The 25,250-nt window shown below is 42.3% G+C and overlaps 1 protein-coding gene across 4 annotated transcripts in view; it reads right to left on the bottom strand.

Moving 5' to 3' along the window:
- LOC139411807 (transcription factor COE3-like) overlaps positions 1-25,250 on the bottom strand; it is a 74,689-nt gene that overhangs the window by 4,200 nt on the left and 45,239 nt on the right. For 2 of the 4 annotated variants that reach the window (XM_071158553.1, XM_071158564.1), the window contains exons 8-12: positions 24,922-25,039; positions 20,044-20,177; positions 19,715-19,841; positions 4,954-5,042; positions 38-103 (exon numbers count right to left, since the gene is read on the bottom strand). In XM_071158553.1, the coding sequence (XP_071014654.1) occupies positions 38-103; positions 4,954-5,042; positions 19,715-19,841; positions 20,044-20,177; positions 24,922-25,039 (534 nt within the window). The remainder of the gene's footprint in view (positions 1-37; positions 104-4,953; positions 5,043-19,714; positions 19,842-20,043; positions 20,178-24,921; positions 25,040-25,250) is intronic. The other 2 variants (XM_071158558.1, XM_071158572.1) reach the window with 1 other exon arrangement.

Raw genomic sequence — 25,250 nt, 5'->3', positions numbered from 1 at the left:
TTGTCTGTAAGACGTGTGCGTCTGTCAGTCTGCATACCTGGTTATTGTGGGGCATCCCATACAAGGCTTCAACAAGGTCAGCTGCTCTCTTCAGCAATACCTCCTGATTAAAAAAATAGGAAAGACAGACATTATTGAAATGTTGATGGCAGACTATGTTCAATGACACTGTTCAACAAACACCATGACATGGAATGTAACAATTAGTCTTTCTTTTTTTTTACACATATACGTACAATAAGAGGTATTTGTTAGGTGGGTAAATAAAAGTGACCCTGTATTGAGAGGCACCAACACTGCATTAGGCCACCAACTCTTCCTAGAACCACTGGGAACAATGAATAATGTCCCATCTCTTAATTAAACCAGCGTAGGCCTTAAAAACAACACCTCACCCTCTAATTCTGGGCTCGCGTTTGCACAAGAGTTCAGCACTGGAGTCTCCTTTCTTCAGAACAATAAAGTGAATTAGCTTGGGTTAATCTAGTTCTGCCGTAATGACATTAAGACATTTTTCAATTAACCTCTTTGACTGGCTGTTGTAAAGGACTTCACAAATGACTTCCCATCCAGCGAGAGTCTGGGTGCTTGTGCCTCGGGGACATGGATGCATGGGATGTATTCTTATCCATGTCTGCATGCTTGTCCCTGCTTCACCAATAAGGATTAGCCATGTTGCTTTGGTTCTTAACACTGAGAAGGAGTTGGCCCTGGATCCTGTTCCCTGCTCTACTTCAGAATAGAGCGTGTTAGTGTGCTTTTATCTGCTCTTTGAATTGAGCACTTAATGAAATCATTCATGGAGCACAGCACTGCTTTGTTTAGTGTGATGCTCCAAGCAATATGTTAGGAAAAGCATCTCCTCCACTTAGGAGCATTTATTCTCACAAAGACACGCTTGAGCTATTGCTGTGGTGTTTTATTTGAATGCTTCTTTACTGTCACCTGCTGTATTGCAGCAGTATGTTGACTTTCCGTCAGAACCCCGGTTAAAAGCGATGCAAATCTGTCACTAGAAACATCTCAGATGGCGCTTGTTTTCTTCCCACATTGCGTGTTTTCCTTCGCGGGCCTCAGTAATTTGTGTGAAGTGTTCCATCACTTGGCAATAGCAATCTGGGATTAAGACGGCAGCTGCCGTAAATGAATGTAAACACAGCCATCGCGCCTTCAAACAGCGGCCTCCAAGACTTGGCCTGCGTTTCTAAGGCAGCGCGTATGGAGCGTGTATGGAGTGTGTATGGGCCTCCTTTCATCCCGAAGAGCCATATCTTCCTAAAATCCTTGATTTATCAAGATGACACGCTGTAGAAGCCACTTCTAGCATGTGCCATGCTCTTATAGAAACATAGAGCTTAATCCACCAAGTTACCGGATGGGTGGCTCTCTTTAAAATGAGCATTTACCTCTGAAATTGGTGTGTATGCTCAACGTTGCATGCATCTAGTTTGCATACAAATAAAGAATTATGGTTGTCATGAAGCAGGTTCACTAAATGAGAGGACCAGCTGTCTTGCTGTGTTCTCATCAGGCAGAACAGATTCCTCTCTTGCTCGATGAGTGAGACAAAGTGTTTTTTCTTTCCTTTTTCCTGCAGTTAATAATTACCAATAATCTATTCTATCATATTTGAAGATCTTCTACATGCCTCTCAATTTCAAACAACAATTAAAGCAATTAAGATTGTCACGTTCGCAAGCCATGTTTCATTCTCTGAAAACCTCCTCTCCATCCTTGTCCATATGGTACTTTGCAGCAGCAACATAAGGACAGCTTGGAAAAAAGAGAGAAAACGATATTGCCTCTCATCCTTAATCTGTCGTTTACCGCGTGGCGTCTTAACTAACCAAGCTCACTCGCAGGGCTATGCTTAAGTGGTAGCCTAGTCATATCCGAGGATGATGGGAAGTGTGATACCCAATCAACCAAGGAGTTTGTTTTGTTTCCGACGAGACACTTTCACGCGTATCGGCTCACGCTGTGAATACGATTAGCACCGAATGGCGTTCTGAGGGCATTTCCATGTAAATCTGGATACTGCTTCAGCATAAAATGTAATTGGCTTTCTTGTCATGGAGACAGACATATCAGAACCCCATGTTAAATTGAAAACAATTAAAGCCGTAGATGATCTCTTGTTTTGTGACAAAGGCATGACAGCTTTTCTGGTATTCCTTGTTCTACACGTTTTACACATGCTCAACAACTGATCACAGGTCAGCCAAGATCTAGACACCATTAAAACCATCAAATGAACTGTTGTTACCTGACAAAGGCTTGAGAAATGTTGAGGTATTGCATGTTTTACACGGTAGCCTAAAACACTTCTAAATGTGATTCTCCACATGGTAGATTAGCTAGGATTGTGTATTTATGTTATCACAGTTAATAAAAGGGGGCCCAGGTTATGTAGCTTGGAGTGGTAATGCCATTATAAAACTGTAAGGCAATTACTGTGTTAGCTCTAGCCTGAGGTAATGAATACATTCAGAAGGATAGGGCCATTAGATGTAGGTACTTCAAAGAGCACAAGAATAGACATTCATTTAAATACATGGATAATTGCTTGACATGAACACATTTGTAATATTTATTTTCTCCTTGTGGATTTCACAAAGAATTGGAAAAGAATAGGTTTGTGTTCATTTTGGGGGGAAAAGAGAGAAGCGAATGCAATCAATGTAATAATAAAACAATATTGAGTTTCTGCTTTTAATTTTGTAATGAATCTAATTTGTTACAGAAGAAAGGAGAAATTGAGTGTGTTACAATGTGATATCTAGTCTATTTGTCCATTACTGCCACAGGGCACAAAATGGTATTATAAATTGTATTTTTTTTATGGGAGGAATCTAAAATTGTTTTATAACAAGATCTTAAAAAGGAGGGTGAATTCCTAAGTCTCTGTTCACTTAACGCCATGCCCACAAACGAATCTCCTTTCGCATCACTTGACTGTTCACACTTGTTACTTTCATATTCACTCTGGACTCTGCATTGGATTTTTATATCGCTGCTTGTCCCTTAGGGTCAGTCTGTCATCTGCAATGTTGTCTTAAAATTACAAGGTAAACTTCAATCAGAGCACACTTCCCCCCTTTTTCTCAGTGTAGCAACAATATTAGCGTGCATCCCTTGCAATCCATGAGCACGCCCATATTGGCTTTCTGTCTCCTCACAATTACCACGTGTGTTACTGGTCCTGGGGAAAAGGCTGGTGGAAATCAATAGCGCCGTAATATTATCAACTGGAGGGTGAAGTCATTGAGGGAGGGGGGGCCGGTGTCGATTTGCCTTTCAGCTAATGCATACTTCACCTCCTCCAGCTTTATCTCCTTTTTATAGAGTCTCTTCGCTTCACCTGCAGCCCATAATGTCTCTTCTCTTCACGCAGTATCTCTTCTCGTTCACAATGCACATGCTAGCTAGCCTGAGGCTCTTATATTGAGAATTTGCTGTTGAACCCGAGAGGCGACCCTCCGATGGCAAGCTTAACAATGATGAATCACTCTGTAGGATCATTTACTTGGCCCCCTGAACCCCATATTTGGGTCCATTAGAGAGCAAATCAAATATGTATATTGTTTATTAGAAGTGCAGGGTTTCATTTCACTCTGAGCTTGGGCCATGTGAGGGCTGGGGGGAGACCCTGCTATATTAAGTAAGTAAGCACACTGAGGAAACTCATCTCAGATTCTGAGTGAAAGATTGTTTTATCGCCAAAAGGCATTTTGTTCTCCAAGAAGAAAAAATGGATGCCGTAAAACAAGTATGCATCACTGTATTCCTTGTCATATTCAAATTGTAGATTTTACTTTTTTTGTAGATGTACTGACTAAATTGAGTGTCCAGACAGATACCCGGGGCAGGGAGACTTGGAGAGAAACTCACAGCCATAAAAACTAAGTGAACCTTTCCTTTGGGTTACAAAATGTTCTGTTGAAATTAGAGTAACATTTCATGTCCAGGTGTTGTTTTTCCACGGGGACCAAAGTCTAATTGAAACACTTCGTATTGTGCACCAGAGACTGCTGGCTGCGATGTCGTATATCTTCCCATTGACTTAGCCCAGTGTCCATACTACACCACACAGCCTGGTCTTTATTAAATTGTCCGTTGGACGTTAATGATATTGCAGTGTTGCATGCTGGGCTTTAATAGATAAGGTCTTTATGGTCATATTAAAACTCTGAGGTGGTCACCACTTTACTACATGCCAAGGGAGTCTGTGCAAACTAATCAGTCATAATATTACACTTGACGCAACTGGAATGCCAGTTATACCCAATGGGAATTAGCAGGGTCGCAATCAGATGAGCCCAGTAATAGATTTTATCAGAGTAAATCGAAATACTAAGGAATCAAAGAATGGCTGAAATATGTAGTTTCGTTTTCATGTTGAAATATGCCAAAAAGTGTCACTAGCATTTGGAAATAAAGAGTTTTTTAATACCTTTACTGAGTTCTAAAGAAAGCAGTGAGACCTAACGCATTATAATGTGTCCCTGGCCTTATTAGCCACACTAAGACGGGGCGGGGGGGGGGTTTACGAGCGTAGTCATGTAAACAACAGATTAAACCAAATGGTGCTGTGTAGAATGAAAGGAAAACATGAGTGGGGTAATGATGGCCCAGACGACCAGTAGATTATCATCTCCACAGACTACTGGAGAGGAAAGATGTCTGATTGAGCTATTTTACCACACGCATGCCTCCCTCTCTCGCTTCTCACTAAACCAATACAATCCCAAATCAATGCTAGATGGAGGCACCAGAGTGTTTGTATATTGTATTTCTATTTGGTTAAAAGGTTTGAACTTCTTTTGATGTTGTTTTGTTTCTTGGTCTTTGAGGATGTTGTTGGGTTAGCAGCTTTGGTGTGTGTATGGTGTGGTTTGTTGTGTCTGTGGTGTTGTTTTGTCTGTTTTTGTGAAGATGAGATGTAACACTGACCTTTGGTAACCTCTCAGGGTCACCCGGGTGCCTGGGGATGACCTTCTGCAGCCTCTGGAATCCATAGTCGATGGTTGGCTCATTGAGGGCTAAAAAAATAAAAATAAATATCCAATGGTTAGACAATGTGTAGTGAAGTAAATAACTACTCTATAAACCAATGTCTGCAATGCACAGCAACTAGTAGGAATACTCTGTCACAAGTGTCACAAATCCCCTGGTTCCAGGTACATTTTAATTGAGCAAAATAGCCATGATGACATGATGCAGTACATCAGTCTAGAGCAGGTCGCATATCTCTCATAGGGCGCTCTTCTTTTTATCTTCCAGGGAATATTGAGTGCAAATGACATAGTGGGGTGTGTTAATCAAACCAAGCTTTAATAATCTGTGAAAGGCCTGTCCACAAATTGATCTAGCGTGAGTTGCTGTCACTCCAACGCTGCACCTACTGTACCACCCCGCTGCTCTACTGAAATACTACAGCAGATCACACAGAGCGATCAATCTCACCCACCCCTCAAATAGTAATCTGGAGCAGCGAGCCGTATTGGGCTATGAATCAGAGGCACAAAGTAAATGAATCATAAGCCAGACTTTGGTAAGACTAAGGCGTTTTATGTCTGACAGTCATAATGGGTAATTTAAGGCTTCCTTACAGCGCTCGCTGATTCTAAACAATCATGTACACCCGTAGGCCAGGGGGGAGGAAGGAGAGAGGAGGGAGAGAGGGAAGGGGGAGGAGGGGGAACGGTGGAAGGAACGACTTAATAGAGAACATCACTTCTCAATGTAGATATAATTTTCAGCAGAGTAACTCAGACGAGTGCGGCGGTGCGTCATAAATCAATGGCTTTCTGTGGAGACTAATAAGAGCTGCCTGCCTCTATTCATTGTTCAGCCTGTAATTTGGCCCATCACTCATTACTCAGCATGTAATTTCAGCATTAACGGAATAAGGCTCGCAGAACCTGCTGAACACGAGAGGACATAAACGCAAACGCCAAACGTACAGCCAGAGCCACTGACATACAGACCAGGGAGCCACAGACACGCACACACAACCTACCAAATCGTTGCTAGACAGGTACAGGGCTGTTGACCACATAAAGTGAGCTTCCAACAACCAAACGCACCACACACCGCCCGTCACAACATACACTCCTGGAAATCTGATTTGACATCTCATCATGCATCCCGGAACGACAAAGGTCCGCTTTAGAGCGTGAGGGAACGCCATTTTCTCCATGATAAAGGATTGATCCGTGGTATTGATCTCACATGACAAGGCCTTAGCTGGGATTTTGCCCTCTTTCTTTTGTTATTTCTGTACACACCGCAAGGCGTGTGTGTGTGTGTGTGTGTGTGTGTGTGTGTGTGTGTGTGTGTGTGTGTGTGTGTGTGTGTGTGTGTTGTAGCCCTGCCAGACCCCGCTGCCCAGTGTGATGTAAATTGTGTATCTGTAAAAAACACTCCATAATCAGGCCATCAATCATCCCCGGCTGTCAGTAGGCTCTCACTGGGTGATGCATCATGCTCTCCTGTCCTCTGCCTCAGCTGGGGCCTACACTGCACAACACACTACACTCAACACTGCAGCCGGGCATGCTGGGTACAGATACAGTAGCTAGCTACACCACAAAACCAGGGTAATAAAGGAGAAGTATGCATATTTTGGAAGTATTTACAATTACAGTAATCCTGAAGTATGTAGTTTGAAAAACCTTTTTGAGCATCTTGATATGTCAAACACATTTAAACATAGTTGACGTTTCATTCTCTATCATTTCTGTTTGAAAACACTAAATTACTTTAACTACTATGGCGTCTAGGGGGCCTAGAACATGAGCATCACATACCACAGATAGTAAACAAGATGTCTCTTATCTCTTGCACTTTAAGATATGGATTAAAGCATGTCTCAAGGTTCTGTGATTGGGGTGCAACTCTGGGCCATGAGCAGTGCATGTCGACGTGTCGCAATCTCATCTATCATGGAGATGATCTTTGTAACAACCCCGCGTAATGAAATTGGTGACACAGACCTCCATCTGCTATCGATTTCATGCAAATGACGTTGACAGCTGATGGAGACTTGCATTAGCGCTAAACGGTGCTGTCAGTTGATGAGTTGACAGTTCTGTAGTCGACCATGTACACACAGAGACAAAAACTGTCAATAATCCTATAAGGACTGATGACGACATATACTGAGCACTTGTATTATTTCTGTACATTAAATATATGATTACATTGTATTATAGTATGTATCATATTTGAGTTGAATAAATTCCATCTAATTTAGGTTGATTTCTTAACAATCAAACTTGAGTTCCGTTTTACGATACATACACCACTATACTCTCTCAAACACCCCCAACTTACCTACCTCCCAACACCTTCTTCTAACCCTTTAGTATATTGTAGCTCTGTACTCTAGGATGCCCTTGGACCGCCAGCATGCATGCTAGCATGAGCTTCATCTCCATCATTCTACCAGCCCAGTGCAGTGTTGTGAGAGGTAAGCTAAGGAGGAGAGGAGAGCTGGAGTAGACTAGGGAGGGGAGCTGGCCCCCCTGCGAGGGTTCTCAGCCACGGTGAGGAAACATGAAACCCTCCACACACATCCCATAAATCCTGCTCTGGGTGGAAGTCTGGCTGGAGAGTGTGTGGTGGTGTGTGTGGGGGGGGCTGGCACGTTCCAGTCACGACCGCTTCCCGGCCCGCGGCCAATCAATACCACTTTCCTGTTTTAGAGGCGGGTAATTATGAGGTGGAGAGATTGTCTGACCTCTCACCCCTGCTGCATTACTCGGCTGATATTAAGATAAATTGCCTGATTTTGGGTAAACATATGCTGCAATTCAAACTGTCAGCACTGGTTTGCTCAGGGATAATTTGTATTGATCTCCTGGCTTCTTCCCCATTTTGCCTACTGACCTCACGGATAATTAGAGAGAAAGAGACACAGCGAGGTAAGGCAAGGGCTGCATTTCAATACTTTGCCAGTTATAAAGAGCGAGAATAAAGAAAGAGTGTGGAAAAAAAGTGAATGAAATAGACCGATAAAAATGTTCTCGTCTTCTGAACCTGCAATTCAGCTTGAAACACCTTGTTTAGCTCAACTTAGCATTTTCCTCATCACTTATGAGAAGCTATAATTGTTTTGTGTTCATAATAGAATGTTTAGCACTTAACAATAAAGTCATGCCAATCATTATAGCGTTTTATTTGATGTATAGTTTACAGCTGAAGAAGCAAAATTACTGTCACTTTTGAATAGGATGCACATGATTAAAAAATGGAAATGCCCAGCAGAGTTCATTCTTTGGATGCAAAAGCTGAGTGGAAACTTTATGAATGTTTCAGTAATTTCCTCACTCTAGTGAGTGAATGGTCATGTTTCAGAATTTAAAAAAATTGAATGCATGAGTTGGTGTGCAGCTGTGACCATATCAAATCTAATTTCAAGCACTACACACACACACACACACACACACACAATCTATGGCAGGATTTCAATGGAATTCCTCTCCCTGGCATGTGTACTTCCCGATCGTATTTTGATCTAATGCCCTTAATCTACTCTGTCATCCGTTCATGCTCCTAACACATTCACTCCAGAAGGCTCCGAGCCCAGTGTCTTTGCTTAAAATGCAGAGTGGATGGCCAAACATGCATCTGAGCACGGTCTACTGCTCCTTCTCCATGTACTCTAGAAATAGGACATGAGTAACCGCTCTAGAGGAGCAATGTAACATGGCCGCCGTTGGCAGATGAAAATGCTTATATGGCAATACGCCTGCATGCTCTCAGTATGTGGCAGTGTACTGAAGTCATGTACTGTATTGGCTTGCAGTAACAGTCAGTAACAGGGGAAAATGTTTGAGCTAAGCAGTACATTTAAGGGAAATGGTTCCTTGTTAAGTCTGTGGTCTTGGAATGGAAGTTTGCAAAGAGCACTAGCATTCTTGCCAGCCATTATTGGTTATTACGACAACTCTATCTTTCCTGGAGATAAATACTAGCCTTGTTGCCATTTGCCAGCTATTACTAATTATCCTTAACTGCTTGGAGCCTATCTCCACTCGTCCTACACGTCTTTATTTTCTTTCCCTCTACCACAGATTATACTGAGGTGTAGAGGGAGTTGGAAGGGGAGCAGATAAACAGAACGAGGCGAACTAAGTTTTAGTGAGTTTGTAACTTGTGATAGTGTCCACCTGAAGCCTCATGGGCACCTGAGATCATCTTAAAGCTGCAACACAGATATGGGTCACAGATAGTATCACAATCACAACAGGAAATTACATAATTTTACTGAGATGAATAGGATCAAACAGGGATGAAAAAGGCCAATATCACTCTGTGTTATTGAAGGTAAATAGGTGGAGACTTAAACAGGTGATACAGCTGCAGGGATAACATGAGGCATTTATAGGTCTCGCTGTTCAGTAATATACTGTAGATTTCCACTGTGGAGAGAGATCTAAAAGAAGCATACAGTCAGAACCCAACTTCAAACCAAACCAACCAATCTTAACTCACGGCAAACCCAAGCAAACCAAACCAGTGCATTTAACACTGACCATTATGCTCTCCATCCAAGCCAAGCTAACTGGGAGTTATTCCATCTCCAGGAGTCTCGGGTTGAGCAGGAAATTAACATTTCAAAGATCTGCCGGTAAGATGAATCAATAGAGAGAAATCAATGTTCATTGAAATTTCATGAACTTTGAGCTGATACATACAGCGAGATAAAGCGACAGTTACAATTCCACCAGATATTGCTTCTGCAACAGATCAAATGTAATTAACACAGGTTAAATGGAAGGGATGTACTGTATCAGTTCACAATTCCATACTCTCAAAATTCCCTTAATCTCTGTATTGGAAATTAGTGGAGACACCTGTTCGCTCCCCTGCGATGACATCTAAAGTGAGTGGTACCCGCCTCAAAGGACATAGAGGGGGACTTTCACACATTCCCGTCCAACAGAAATCAAATGGCCTCCCTTCACAGCTGATTGCAGCCGCAAATTAATATTGTAAAATGAAGATCAATACATGGAAGGGGCCAAATCGATGATGGCTAAATTACCGCTGCGTTTTCCCCCTCATTCAAGATGAGTTGTGTTATCCTCTCAAAGTCAATACGGTGCAGCATCTCTCATTCATTTCTCAATAAACTTGAGATGAATTTCAATCAAAGGCAGTGGTGGAGGTGGGTGTGTGGGGATGGGGAATAGGGGGATGGGGATGGAGTTCTTTTAAAGCCCGTTGGGTGTGGAACATAGTGAAAATGGGGCACAGAGGGGAGGGAGGAGAGAAACCTCATCTATCTTGCTGCACAGGACAAATACTGTGCCTTAGTGAGGAATATCAAAATGGAGAACAGTTACCAACAGACATCATCTAAGATTAAGATCACTTTATTCGTCAATTGTACACAAGGTCCAACTGGTATTTGACTTCTGCTTTTATTCCAACCCCCTCTACATATACAGTCTGGAGCAGAGGGTGGTCACACTGGGCACCCGTGGAGTAGTTGTTCTGTGGGGTAAAGAGCCTTGCTCAAGGGCACGCAATGGCATCTAGGATTTGATACCAGCTCACTTCCCACCAGTTTTCTCCCGTCAGACCCAGGATTGGAACTAGTAACCCTCCAGTTGCTGGCTCGCCTCTCTGATCGCTAGTCTACCTGCCACCCCTGTATCTAACAATGCAGTACAATTTATAGAGGTGCCAATTAAATCCAAATCAATGAATAGGCCTATCATCCTTACAGAGAAACACCCCTGTACTGATACTATCCTTTAAACTGTAAAGCCACTCCTTGCAGTACATTCTACAGAGGGATGCAATGCGGTTAAACACATGCTCATCTGCCGCCACTTATTTCGATACATTTTCCAGCGCAGGATTTCCCAGGACTGTTAATGATTCCACTGTGTGAAATAATGTCACAGTGTGCTCCTCAAAGTCTACCTGACAAACTGCTTGAAAACGAAGGAGTGGGAAAGCGTGTGTCAAGTCAGCCCTCTAATTGGACGAAAGGACCTTCCCCTCCTGAAACATTGCACACGTTCACAAAGGCTCTCTGGCTGAGACTGTGTAACTAGGTGACGAGTGTCTCAGTCACTCATGAGGAGCTACAGCTAAATACCAGGCTTGTAAATGAGACAGACAGGGGAACTGAGTAACAGTGATGGCAACATCAGCTATCTATCTATACATTGCTCATATTACTACACTACACTCTTAGGTTAAAAGAGATGCCATTGGAAGCCCCTCTTATACAGATCTGTTTACATTGTTTTACATACCTCTGTGAATGCCTTTGATTACAGTGTATCTTACAGTGTGTCTAGGCCACACCCCATCCCTGACTAGCTGCTACCAAACCCTGCCCTGCAGGGGAGGAAACCGTGAGGAGGCTCTGTATCTGATCTGCTCCAAATCCGGGACTTCAAAGAGAGTCTGGGCTGAAGGGCGGAGGGGAGCTGTAAGGTTAGACCCGATACACAGACTGAACAGCACAAGGCCCGGACTGATGTGCTTTGATAAAGGAGTCCATGTTTACTGAACTGCAGTTTTTTTGTCAAAAGCCAACCATTTCTGCTTGGAGTGCGGCAAAGGGCTTAATTTTAGATTTGAAGACTATATCACTTTGGATCTCTGTCCAACTGAGTGAGGATAAAGAGGTCAGTCAAGGTACACATCAATATTCATTGCATTACATGTAAAATGCATAGCATCTTGATCTGCATTGCTTGCTGTTTGGGGTTTTAGGCTGGGTTTCTGTACAGGACTTTGTGACATTGACTGATGTAAAAAGGGCTTTATAAATACATTTGATTGATTGATTGATTGATTGACAAGCATTACAGTAAATATCAACACTCAACATAAATGTTCATAATTGTGAGCTTTGCAGTGTAGGATAGCATTACTTTTAACAATATACAGTGCCTTCAGAAAGTACTCACACCCCTTGACTTTTTCCACATATTGTTGTGTTACAGCCTGGATTTAACATGGATTACATTTTTTTTGGTCAGTGGCCTACACACAACACCCCATAATGTAAAAGTGGAATCATGTTTTTAGAAATGTTTACAAATTAATAAAACATGATAAGCTGAAAGGTCTTGGGTCAATAAGTATTCAACCCTATTTTTATGGCAAGCCTAAATAAGTTCAGGAGTAAAACTTGTTTAACAAGTAACATAATACGTTTCATGGACTCGCTCTGTGCGCAATAATAGTGTTTAACATAATTTTTTTATGACTACCTCATCTTTGTACCCCACACATACAATTACCTGTAAGGTAAACGCAGATTCAACCACAAAGACCATATCCCTTTGAGCATAGTGAAGTTATTAATTACACTTTGGATGGTGTATCAATACACCCAGTCACTACAACGATACAGGCGTCCTTCCTAACTCAGTTGCCGGAATTGAAGGAAACTCAGGGACTTCACCATGAGCCAATGGTGACTTTTAAACAGTTACAGAGTTTAATGGCTGTGATAGGAGAAAACTGAGGATGGAGCAACAACACTGTGGTTACTCCACAAAACCTAATTGACAGAGTGAAAAAGAAAGAAGCCTTTACAGAATAACAATATTCCAAAACATGCATCCTGCAACAAGGCACTAAAGTAATACTGCAACAAGGCACTAAAGTAATACTGCAACAAGGCACTAAAGTAATACTGCAACAAGGCACTAAAGTAATACTGCAACAAGGCACTAAAGTAATACTGCAACAAGGCACTAAAGTAATACTGCAACAAGGCACTAAAGTAATACTGCAACAAGGCACTAAAGTAATACTGCAACAAGGCACTAAAGTAATACTGCAACAAGGCACTAAAGTAATACTGCAACAAGGCACTAAAGTAATACTGCAACAAGGCACTAAAGTAATACTGCAACAAGGCACTAAAGTAATACTGCAACAAGGCACTAAAGTAATACTGCAACAAGGCACTAAAGTAATACTGCAACAAGGCACTAAAGTAATACTGCAACAAGGCACTAAAGTAATACTGCAACAAGGCACTAAAGTAATACTGCAACAAGGCACTAAAGTAATACTGCAACAAGGCACTAAAGTAATACTGCAACAAGGCACTAAAGTAATACTGCAACAAGGCACTAAAGTAATACTGCAACAAGGCACTAAAGTAATACTGCAACAAGGCACTAAAGTAATACTGCAACAAGGCACTAAAGTAATACTGCAACAAGGCACTAAAGTAATACTGCAACAAGGCACTAAAGTAATACTGCAACAAGGCACTAAAGTAATACTGCAACAAGGCACTAAAGTAATACTGCAACAAGGCACTAAAGTAATACTGCAACAAGGCACTAAAGTAATACTGCAACAAGGCACTAAAGTAATACTGCAACAAGGCACTAAAGTAATACTGCAACAAGGCACTAAAGTAATACTGCAACAAGGCACTAAAGTAATACTGCAACAAGGCACTAAAGTAATACTGCAACAAGGCACTAAAGTAATACTGCAACAAGGCACTAAAGTAATACTGCAACAAGGCACTAAAGTAATACTGCAACAAGGCACTAAAGTAATACTGCAACAAGGCACTAAAGTAATACTGCAACAAGGCACTAAAGTAATACTGCAACAAGGCACTAAAGTAATACTGCAACAAGGCACTAAAGTAATACTGCAACAAGGCACTAAAGTAATACTGCAACAAGGCACTAAAGTAATACTGCAACAAGGCACTAAAGTAATACTGCAACAAGGCACTAAAGTAATACTGCAACAAGGCACTAAAGTAATACTGCAACAAGGCACTAAAGTAATACTGCAACAAGGCACTAAAGTAATACTGCAACAAGGCACTAAAGTAATCCTGCAACAAGGCACTAAAGTAATACTGCAAATAATGTGGCAAAGCAATTAACTATTTGTCCTGAATACAAAGTGTTATGTTTGGGACAAATCCAATACAACACATTACTGAGTTCCATTATCCATATTTCCAAGCATAGTGGTGGCTGCATCATGTTATGGATATGCTTGAAATCATTAAGGACTGGGGAGTTTTTCAGGATAAAAAATAAACGGAATGGAGCTAAGCACAGGCAAAATTCTAGAGGAAAACCTGGTTCAGTCTGCTTTCCACCAGACACTGGGAGATTAATTCACCTTTCAGCAGGACAATAACCTAAAGCACAAGGCCCTACACTGGAGTTGGTCACCAAGAAAACAATGAATGTTCCTGAGTGGCTGAGTTACAGATCTACTTGGAAATCTATGGCAAGACCTGAAAATAGTTGTCTAGCAATGATCAACCAATCAACCAATTTGACAGAGCTTGAAAAATTTTGAAAAGAATAACGGGCAAATATTGTACAATCCAGAGGTGGAAAGCTCTTAGAGACGTACCCAGAAAGACTCAGCCGTAATTGCTGCCAAAGGTGATTCTGCAAAGTATTGAAAGTATTCTATTTCATTTTCAATAAATTAGCAAAAATGTCTAAAAACATGTTTTCACATTGTCATGATGGGGTATTACAGTGGCAAGAACAAGTATGTGAACCATTTGGAATTACCTGGATTTATGCATTCATTTGACATAACATTTGATTTGACCTTCATCTAAGTCACAACAATAAACAAACACAGTGTGCATGAACTAATAACACACAAATTGTTCTTGTTTATATTGAATACATAATTTAAACATTCACAATGTAGGTTGGAAAAAGTATGTGAACCCCTAGGCTGATGACTTCTCCAAAAGCTAATTGGAGTCAGGAGTCAACTAACCTGGAGTTGAATCAATGAGACGAGATTGGAGATTTTGGTTAGAGCTGCCCTGCCCCATAAAAAACACTCACAAAATTTGAGTTTGCTATTCACAAGATGCATTGCCTGAAGTGAACCATGACTCGAACAAAAGAGATCTCAGAAAGACCTAAGATTAAGAATTGTTGCCATGCATAAAGCTGGAAAGGGTTACAAAATTATCTCTAAAAGCCTTAATGTTCATCAGTCCACGGTAAGATAAATTGTCTATAAATGTAGAAATTTCAGCACTGTTGCTACTCTCCCTAGGAGTGGCCATCCTGCAAAGATGACTGCAAGAGCACAGCACAGAATGCTCAATGAGGTTAAGAAGAAACCTCTCTCAGCTAAAGATGCTAGCATCTCTGTCGACGAGTCTACAATACATAAAACACTCAACAAGAATGGTGTTCATGGGAGGACATCATAGAAGAAGCCACTGCTGTCCAAAAAAACATTGCTGCACGTCTGGAGTTCTCTAAAAAAAGCACCTGGATGTTCCATAGCGCTACTGGCAAAATATTCTGTGGACAGATTAAACTTAAGTTGTGTTGTTTGGAAGGAACATACAACACTATGTGTGGAGAAAAAAAGGCACAGCACAGCACACCAACATCAAAACCTCATCCCAACTGTAAATTATGGTGGAGGGAGCATCATGGTTTGGGGCTGCTTTGTTGCCTCCGGGCCTGGACAGCGTGCTATCATCGACGGAAAAATGAATTCCCAAGTTTATCAAGACATTTTGCAGGAGAATGTAAGGCTATCTGTCCACCAATTGAAGCTCAACAGAAGTTAGGTGATGCAACAGGACAACAACCCAAAAGACAGAAGTAAATCAACAACAGAATGACTTGAACAGAAGAAAACACACCTTCTGGAGAGGCCCAGCCAGTCCTGACCTCAACAGGATTGAGATGCTGTGGCATGACCTCAAGGGAGCAGTTCACACCAGACATCCCAAGAATACTGTGGAACTGAAACTGTTTTGTATAGAGGAATGGTCCAAAATTCCTCCTGACCGTTGTGCAGGTTTGATCCGCAACTACAGAAAACGTTTGGTTAAGGTTATTGCTGCCAAAGGAGGGTCAACTTGTTATTAAATACAAGGGTTCACATACTTTTCCCACGCTGCACTGTGAATGTTTACACAGTGTGTTCAATAAAGACATGAAAAATTATAATTGTTTGTGTGTTATTAGTGTAAGCAGACTGTGTTTGTCTATTGTTGTGACCTCGACGAAGATCAGATTCTTCCCACTGTATGTGTAGTTGGTGAGAATTATATATGTTTGTATTCATTTTGTCTTCAGGCTGTAACACAACAAAATGTGGAAAAAGTCAAGGGGTATGAATACTTTCTGAAGGTACATACAGTATTAACGACCTTATTTTCCATCCCCTACCAGACTGACATGTCTTGATCTCCAACAGTATTCAGTGAATCACCCATGACCCCTTTGTCCTTATGTTGATGAATGACTGCCGTATAGCCATTTTGTCAGATTCTGGTGCAGTGGAGTCGATACTGTCACCTTGACAAGAAAACTTTGTGATTCATCAGCCTTCAAGGCTGTCTAGCCTCAACTCATACCTGGCAAGAGATGCTCACTGTATGGGGCATCATCAGCATCATCCAAAACCCTTCACCCAGACCCAGTGTGTTACATAGCAGCCCTCTGTGAGATCAGATAAATGGCACTCGTTACAGTCAGCCTTATAGGGAGAAGAAGAAAAAAAACACTTGACTTGTGCTAATAACACAGAAACCAAACTGCTCACCAAAGGTCTGAAAACGAAGCACTCTGTCATTTCCCAGCTTGGGAAATTAGCAAATAATGTTCCTTTCCCGCTGACAAATGTATGACAGCTACCCTTCATCTATCATTCTCTCCTAACGTTATGATGCATGTCCTGGATCCCCAATAGAGGATACAGGCGACGTTTACTGACCCTCAATTTACCCATGACAAATGGGGTCCCGGTTAATGTGCTATTTCTGGGGCGAGCTAGGGGTTCATTTGAACACAATTCCCGGGTATAGGGATGTCACTGATTAGGATAAATAGTAGCTGAGTGTGTTAGCAGCAGTGCCAGCACTTCATATTACTAAGGGTCTCCATAGGGAGTGGTCCTGGGAGGGTAGCTCTTATAGAAATCAAGTCTAGCTTGAAACCAAAAGCTCTCATGCAATTAGGGTTTCAAAGTCAATGTTTTTACTGATAGTTTACTCTTTTGCACTGGCGTCAGCCTATAGTAACTTTATGGTAAAAAGCAATCACATACGTTTTACCCAATTGAAGTCACATGCGGCCCTTTGTAAAAGCCCTTTAAGAGCAAACACAGATCCTCTATGCAGTAGTTAATAAAGTGTGAAGTATTGTCTAGAGGACAGCTGGACCTGTCCCTTTTTGATTTGCTAACCTTGCTAACTTAGTTTGATCCTCCAGTCCAATTGATAACCAATACATGGATCAGATACAGGACAAGCCACAACAACCCACTGGGAACAGATGTCACTTCAACGTCTAGTTTTGATTTACATTTGGTTGAGTTGTCAACTAATGTGAATTCAAAGTGAAATCAACAAAAACTGTCACCATGTCATTGGATTTAGGTTAAAGGTTGGGTGGAAAGAAAATACGAAATGCTATTATGTTGATGACTTTTTGCAAATCCAATCACTTTTCCGCGTTGGTTCAACCTCATCACATAGATTTTTTGGGGTTGAAATTATGTGGAAACAACATTGATTAAACCAGTTTTTGGGATACACTATGTCCTTTCCCTAAAGTAGAACAATTCGGTAAACATTAATACAGTAAGCATGTGTGGATTATGAAGCAATTGTTGTATTAGTGATAATAGGCCTGTGGCCACAGTGAAATATACATTGCTAACTACAGTACATAGCTTAATAAAGCATATTCTCAAGTTTTGCAGCATTATGTGTCTCTGTAGCTGGTGTTCCCATGATTGAACATACTCAACGCATACAGGATTATTGATGTACATTACAGGGTGCTCACATCCTCTGACTGAATTGTTAGTTTTGGAGGTGGTCCAGAATACTAATCCAACAAGACACCACTCTCTGCCGTTAGAATTGACTGCAATGTACTCTATGTTGACTCTTGGTAATTTGTGATAATTTATTACATTGAGCGAGTTAAATCTCCACAATTAGGGCCTGTCGGGCGAGAAGAGTCAACATGAAAAGGTCTAAAAGCGATTCTCTCAACGACATGACGCAAAGTCACGCTTGAAGGGTAGCTTTGATAAACGGACCTTTGATTTCCACACGTTGCCTGGCCACTGAAATGACAAGAGAATGGCCTCTTTTTGTTGCCAGTCCACGTTGTACTTAACTGTCCGAGAGGTAATGTCCCCCTATCAACTCGCAATTACTGTACATCTGGAGTCCATGTTAATTCTGTCGTTAAGTTCCCGGAGCTCGTTAACAGTTTCATGTCGACCCTGGTACAATCAGGGTGATCCAATCTGGGAATAGCAGTAGGCTGAGGAGCTAGACTTGTCTTATTGGTGGCTCTCCCTTTTAATTCACCACACTAATCAATTGTACTTCCATTGCCTCCCAGGTTAATTGTATCTTTCGACTAACTGGAACAGAGCAGGAACCAGAGAAGGAAAAAGGAACGAAATCAACATGGATCCAGAAGGGGACAGGTTCCCCCAGTAAAACCTGATGGTAATCATCCCAATCCGCTTAGCCCGTGTGACTAATGGGGTCTGTTCTTAAGAGACCTGGCACATTTACCGGGGTGCTATAGAAGCCAATAATGTCTCTTAACTTATACACCTTCCCAGGCTTCACACATATGCACATACGCTCACACACTCAGCACACTGCACTCTTGTTTCATTATCCCAGTGTCTTGTTGGCCTCTGCTCTGCTTCTGCTAGGGAGGTTAAACGCAGGAGTGCTAGGCCAGACTGCACGGTTGGAGGGGAAGGGAACGGGTGGCTTGGGGAGGGGGGGGCTTGATGAGAAACAGCTGCCCAGGATGGAAGGGGTCTGGGGGGGGTTTAAGGGGGTCCACCCCCCCTCTTCACACACACTCCTCCTCTTTTTTGAGGGAGAGTGCTTTGACGCGCCTCGTCTCATTCTAGCCATCGGTGTTAGAACAGACGGAGGCTTCCAGGTCAGACAGCCCCTGACCCTCATGACCTCTGCCTCCTCACCAATGATGACAGATAAGACCACCACATCCCTCTGTTAGCCAAGATAATCCACCTATACTTATGGTGTGACACTCTCACACAAGACTCACACACACACCCACACACACACACACACACACACACACACACACACACACACGCTCACGAATATCCTTAACTGCATCCTTCTATTTCTCTCTAGTTCAGTCACTACTTTCATTATAATTACAATATATTGAAAAAATCTGCAAATTAGTAGATGCATATCTGACAAGTGAGGAGAGAAATATAATTGGCAGAGTGAATTATCCTGACAGATTGAATTTAACAGAGCTTGGCAGCGCTGACTTCTAATGGCAGTTCAGGGAGAGATCAAGTTGCACTCATAGAAGTCCTTCCACCAAACACCTTTAGCTAGCGGTGCAGTTCTCACACATTGAACATTCCAGACCCAGAAAGCAGGGGCCTGGTTAGTCCATCATTACTGCCTTGACACTGGGACCCTGTTCCTATACTGTGAAAATGCATCCTTACTTCCAGCCTAACCATAGATGCAAAATGACTGGATGGGTAAAAGTTATGTGTTTCAGCGAACCCTTGTTTTCTTTATCCAAATGTATCAGATCAGTGACTACTTTAAGGAATTTGAACAGAGTTTGTGTTTCATCCAGAGAGGATGCATAGTCAGGGCACTAAACCCAGGGAGGAGAGACTGAAAGAAGCATTACGCATCCTGACTCACCGGTGTAGACAAATCTTCCAGGAGCCCCTTTGCAGAACTGCTTGGACTTGTAGGACAGCGTGACCTCCACCACACCAGGGATGTGCCTGGGAGGGGTCTGGACGCGGATGGCGTGGGGGGTGATGAGCTGGATGACAGGGCACAGGAACCATTGAGTCTGACCATACCTACTAAGGTCTCGTACAAACATACAAAAGAATGGCTATTGTTACTAGTTTTTATAGTAAAGGCTTCAGTTTCTAATAGGATATGTTTAGTAAAAACAGTAAGATACTTAAAACCTAGGCTGAAATTCAATCAAATCAATGGTGTGACAAAAAATACTGTACCTCACTCCAGACAAGCATGGTCCCGAAGACGACCTGCAGGCCATCAAAGAAGTTGTCCCCAATGATGATGACAGTGGCCCCTCCTGTGGTCCATCCCTCACTGGGGCTGATGGCCTTGATGCAAGGGGTGGCTGCTTAACACAGAGGAAAGAAGAGCCTATTCAGTACCTACACTTTGAAATAGCCTGATGTCTTTATCCCAGTAGAAAGACATATCATGGAAATAAGCCTGGAGAGAGAAAGAATGATGGATTTGTCCTTTTAGGCACGAGAATAAAAATCATTCATCAGCATGTTGGAGTGATGTAAGCAGACCCTTCAAACGGTCCGCTTCACAAAGGCTAAGCGCTGGGCTCGTGAGGGGAAATGATTTGGTGTAGCAAATTATGTGTCAGTGCAAATGTAGCTATCAAAATTGATTAGGCGTAGCCCTGCACGTACAGTAGAATTTGAAAGTTAAACACATCTCATATGAGTCCAGAATAAAGCTGTAGAATGTAAATGACAAGCCAACGCAATGTTGTTGGTTTCATGTCATTCCACTGTCTTTGTTCCCTCCGTTCTAGCGTGTTGTTTAGAATGCAGTTTCACAACATGAATAAATTCATGAATTATTCAAGCTCAGTTTTGCCTTTTGTGATCGATTCAATCCATTTCACATTGTTTATTACAATGCTTTTCATCTGCCATGACTTTTGCCACATAGCTTTGCCGTTCATCAGAGGGCTGCGAGTTATTATAATCTAATCAAACTCTTCCTGTCATCTGATGCATTACCTTAATATGGTGCTCACCCTGACACCACGTTTACATCAGGCATAGCATGAAAGCTAACCATAAAACAGCAATATTACATGCAATCTTTTTACATCTATATTTTGTGAATACAATGTGAACTGCACACTTTTAACGTGTTCTACTATTTATATGAGCACATTGCTGAACTCCTATTATCACTCCAGTTCAGTAAGTAAATCCCCATCTGCCTTTGTTATATGGATCACTACAGACAAGACATCTCCCTTTGTTTGCTTTGCTGTTGGGGCTGTGCAGGTTATGTTTGCTTTCTCCCCATGAAGCGCACATGCACACACGCATAAGCGCACAAGCGTGCACACACACACACGCATATGCGCACAAGCGCGCACACACACACACACACACACACACACACACAAACACTGCGGGAAATCGGACTTTAACAGGAGCTGTTGACTTCATGCTAATCACCCCTTACAGAATTTCATCTCTGAGGTCTGGACGAGTGACATTTGCTTTGCTTAATTGCTAAGCAGAGCATCTGAAAGAAGACCATCTCTCTGTGGGATCGCCGTGTCCCCTCAAAGGAGGTGACCTTCATCAGTGCTGCCGATTACGGCAAATAATTCCCCCTTCAAAATGACTGTACACAAATTGACTTTGGACCCGGGAGAGAGGGAGAGAGCGAGAGAATGAGAGAGAGACAGAAAGAGACGGAGGGAGAGAGAGAGAGAGAGAGAGAGAGAGAGAGAGAGAGAGAGAGAGAGAGGGGATTGTTGATGGTGGTTGTTGGGGGGCAGCTGCAGCCAGAAACCTACACACATACACACACACACACACACACACACCACCTCGGAAATCCCAACGCAGCCCCTCCCACACACAGAAAGGACCCATGGAGAGGGAGCGACCGGGGCCCTAAGCCGTCCACCCTTCTGCCTGAAAATTTGCATATGTCTCAATGCACAGACAGAGAGGGGAGCATGTGCTGAATGGGAACCGTGGCCAAGTGGATTACACAGGCAGCGCAGGCGATCTGATGATAGACACTCACAATTCCCCGCAGCAGATGATAGACATTGCAGGGAGGGAATGAGGATGGCTAAAACAAGGCCTGTCTGTGCATTACTAAACTTTGTACTTTTAAAGCTGCAATATGTAACTTTTTGGGTGACCTGACCACATTCACATAGAAATGTGTGTTATAGATCTGTCATTGTCATTGAAAGCAAGTCTAAGAAGCGGTAGATCTGTTCTATGTGCACTCGATACTTTCGATACTTCCCGTTCTTAAGTCAAATTTTTGCTTATTTTACTTTTGGTTTATTACACCATTTTCAAACAGCTAAAAATATAATATTTTTGATTATGGAAAATATATTTCACAGCGGTTTATGTGGTACAATAATTCTCTACACTATACTTTCTTGTTTTGTCACATAAACTGAAATTAGGCAAACTATTAGAACTTTAGCAATCAGGAAATGGTGGCGCGATTTCTACATAATGCATCTTTAAGTAGTTTAAAACAATATTGGTTTATCTGTGCGCATTCTCTTAAATAATGTTACTGTTGTCAAATGGCTCTAAGTGCAGATTCAACATACATTTTGGTTCCTTCACTTCCTAATGGTTCAAGTTAGCATTAAAGTACAGAAAACTGATCTTAGATCTGAGCTAAAAGCCAACATCCGTCTGAAGCTCTAGTAGGCCTACTGAGGCACTCAAACAGGTCTGATGTGTCCGTCGATGTTGCGTCCTTTGTTCTGCCTGCTGAAATGTGTTGTAATTGTGCTGTGGGATGTCCAGATGGTCGGATGATAGTGCAGCTGATGGGATTATACCTTTTAACTCTCCCTGGGCCATCTGTTACCCCTCTCTCTCTATCCCCCCCCCCCTCTCTCTCTCTCTCTCTCTCTCTCTCTCTCTCTCTCTCTCTCTCTCTCTCTCTCTCTCTCTCTCTCTCTCTCTCTCTCTCTCTCTCTCTCTCTCTCTCTCTCTCTCTCTCTCTCACACTCACTCTCTCCCTCGCAATCTTTCAGATGGAGCAGACTGGATTCACTTGTCTTTATTGCATAAACTATAACAGCATTACAGCCACTTACAGCATGCAAATGACTGGGGCGTTGCAGGCTCTATGTTGAGTCTTCCATATTCTCCAAGTCTCTATGGTGGAACGTGGCTAAGGAACAGGTGGAGTGAGTGTGTATGAGGGGGGGTGTGTGAGTCTGCAAGTGTGTATGTATTATTGAAGGATTTTTTTTTATTCATGTTTGACTGTTCAAACACGCACGGTTCAGTTGTGTCAGTAAAATACATTCCCATTCAGCACCAATAGGGGGCAGCACCTGTTGAGCAGCCTGACACTGTCACCCCAGCGTTGAGACAATAAACTGAGAGTATGCCTTGCTTTCTCAGACACAGACAGACAGTCAAGCCATGTCTGAGGCTCTCCCCCAGTGAACACTTATTGAAGAATGTGTTGCTAATTTAAAGGGTGCTGTCTGTCTGCCTGCCTGGTGTCAGAACTCTATGGAAGACATGGATGTGGTTACGTTTTACGACCGAGTATCCTGTTCTCATGTGTCACGTGTATGAGTGTCGGGGGTGGGTAAAGAACTAAAGAGCTACGGCACATTGCTAATACACACAAAGTGTTTGTTTTTTACACTCAAGTATATTATGTTGGGATGAAAAATAGATTGAGATATATTGGAAAGTTAAATTTTCTGTATTATAGTTAAGTGCCATTTTCTCAAACTCCATAAATGAAAGTTATCTGGTGATTTGGGCACTCAAAAGATACTAAGACAGATTGTGTTATTGAAAGAAGATGGCTATGCGAGGCAAGCCTACTGCTCTTGCGCTTTGAAGAATGAGTAGGAGAGGGAAGGGGTGGGCAGGGGAAATCTGTGTGGAACCCTCATAACACACTCACACACGCACATGCACACACAGACACAGACACGCACACGCGCACACACACACACACACACACACACACACACACACACACACACACACACACACACACACACACACACTATCCCGTGGGATGGGGGGAACATGGAGGAGAGGGCTCAACCTCTTTAATTGCTCTCCTCATTAAGACGCAGGTTGCTAGGCGATCCACACCTACCGTGTCATAAACGTGAGACACAACAGAACGTCACTGAGCATAATGACTTCGATGCTTGAGGCAGGACTTTAATTATTTGATTTTGTCCTCTAGTAGAGGAGTCATTAATAAAGACTAAAACAAATAGATTAGCTTATCCCCCACTAGGACTGGACTACATAAGATATATTAATTGTCTTGTCAGTTTTTTTTTAGAACTGTTGTTGTGTTAAACGTTACATTTGCTTTTGGTGATAGGACCATTAATGGTTATTAAAGTGGAGGGAAGGCCGTTTCAGGCAGTGGTGTGTGTATATAGACTGTTTGCCTAGCCATAATTGCCTCTTGAAATCTGAAGATAAGCAATTTGCACAATTGGTCTGCTCTGTTTTTTCCATAATCTCTGAGCTGTGTGTGCTCTCATCTGCGAGAGGAGGCCAGGAGGGGTCAGAAGGTTATGTTCAGTGCATTTTACTTTTTGGATTTCCCATGGTTTGGAGGTCCTGCTTGCCTCTCTTTTGGCCGAGCAGGCAATCAGTCTATCATATGGAATCAGTTGGAAGAAAAACAGTAAGTTCCTTTTTTTTCCTAGTCCCCCCGCCCCCTCCCCCCTCCCTCCACCTGCCCTCTTCTTCATCCCCTCATTTCTCCACTCAGCTGAAACTGCAGTGCCCAGCAACAGGAAATCGACCTCACTGTGACTTATTTGCCAATTTTACCCTGTTTCGCATAGGTTAAAAACTTCTATGTGCAATTTAACACTTGGACAAGATTGGAAATAGTATATGGTTTTATAATCATTCAAATGACCAGAATTACTAGCATTCTTAGAATGATTATTGTATACAATTTCCAATCCACTTCAAATAGTATGCATGAGGGAGGCAAATAGTGACTTACAGCACAGACTTAGAAGGGTGTATGAACAGAGGGCAAATGGAAGGGATGACAAAGAACAGGATGTAAAATGTGCCTACCATTCTCCAGATAAGGAGGCGTACCTTCTGAAGGGTCGAGTCTGCGAGCCCTTCGCCCATGCTTGGAGTTGTTGTGGACAAACATGTTGTCTGAGACAGCCAAGACATGGCCGTCCACATTGACGGTCGTCGAGACAACAACCTGCAACAAGAGTGAAGGTAGAGCGTGTCATTTAGCAATCTGTATGAAAGCGGCACAATCACGTACAAAACATCAGTGTAATCACACTTGGCTATTTTCAGATTTCCACATGAACATTTAGCACTCTCTGTAATCACTTTTGTTGACTCCACTCTGACGATTGTTGTCTTGACTTCATCGATTCACAGAACACATTGATCGACTCATCTAT

This window comes from Oncorhynchus clarkii, chromosome 1 (genome assembly GCF_045791955.1).
Source record: "Oncorhynchus clarkii lewisi isolate Uvic-CL-2024 chromosome 1, UVic_Ocla_1.0, whole genome shotgun sequence".
Lineage (NCBI taxonomy): Eukaryota > Metazoa > Chordata > Actinopteri > Salmoniformes > Salmonidae > Oncorhynchus > Oncorhynchus clarkii.
The sequence above is the reverse complement of the archived record's forward strand: the minus strand, read 5'-3'. Positions and strand labels throughout refer to the sequence as shown.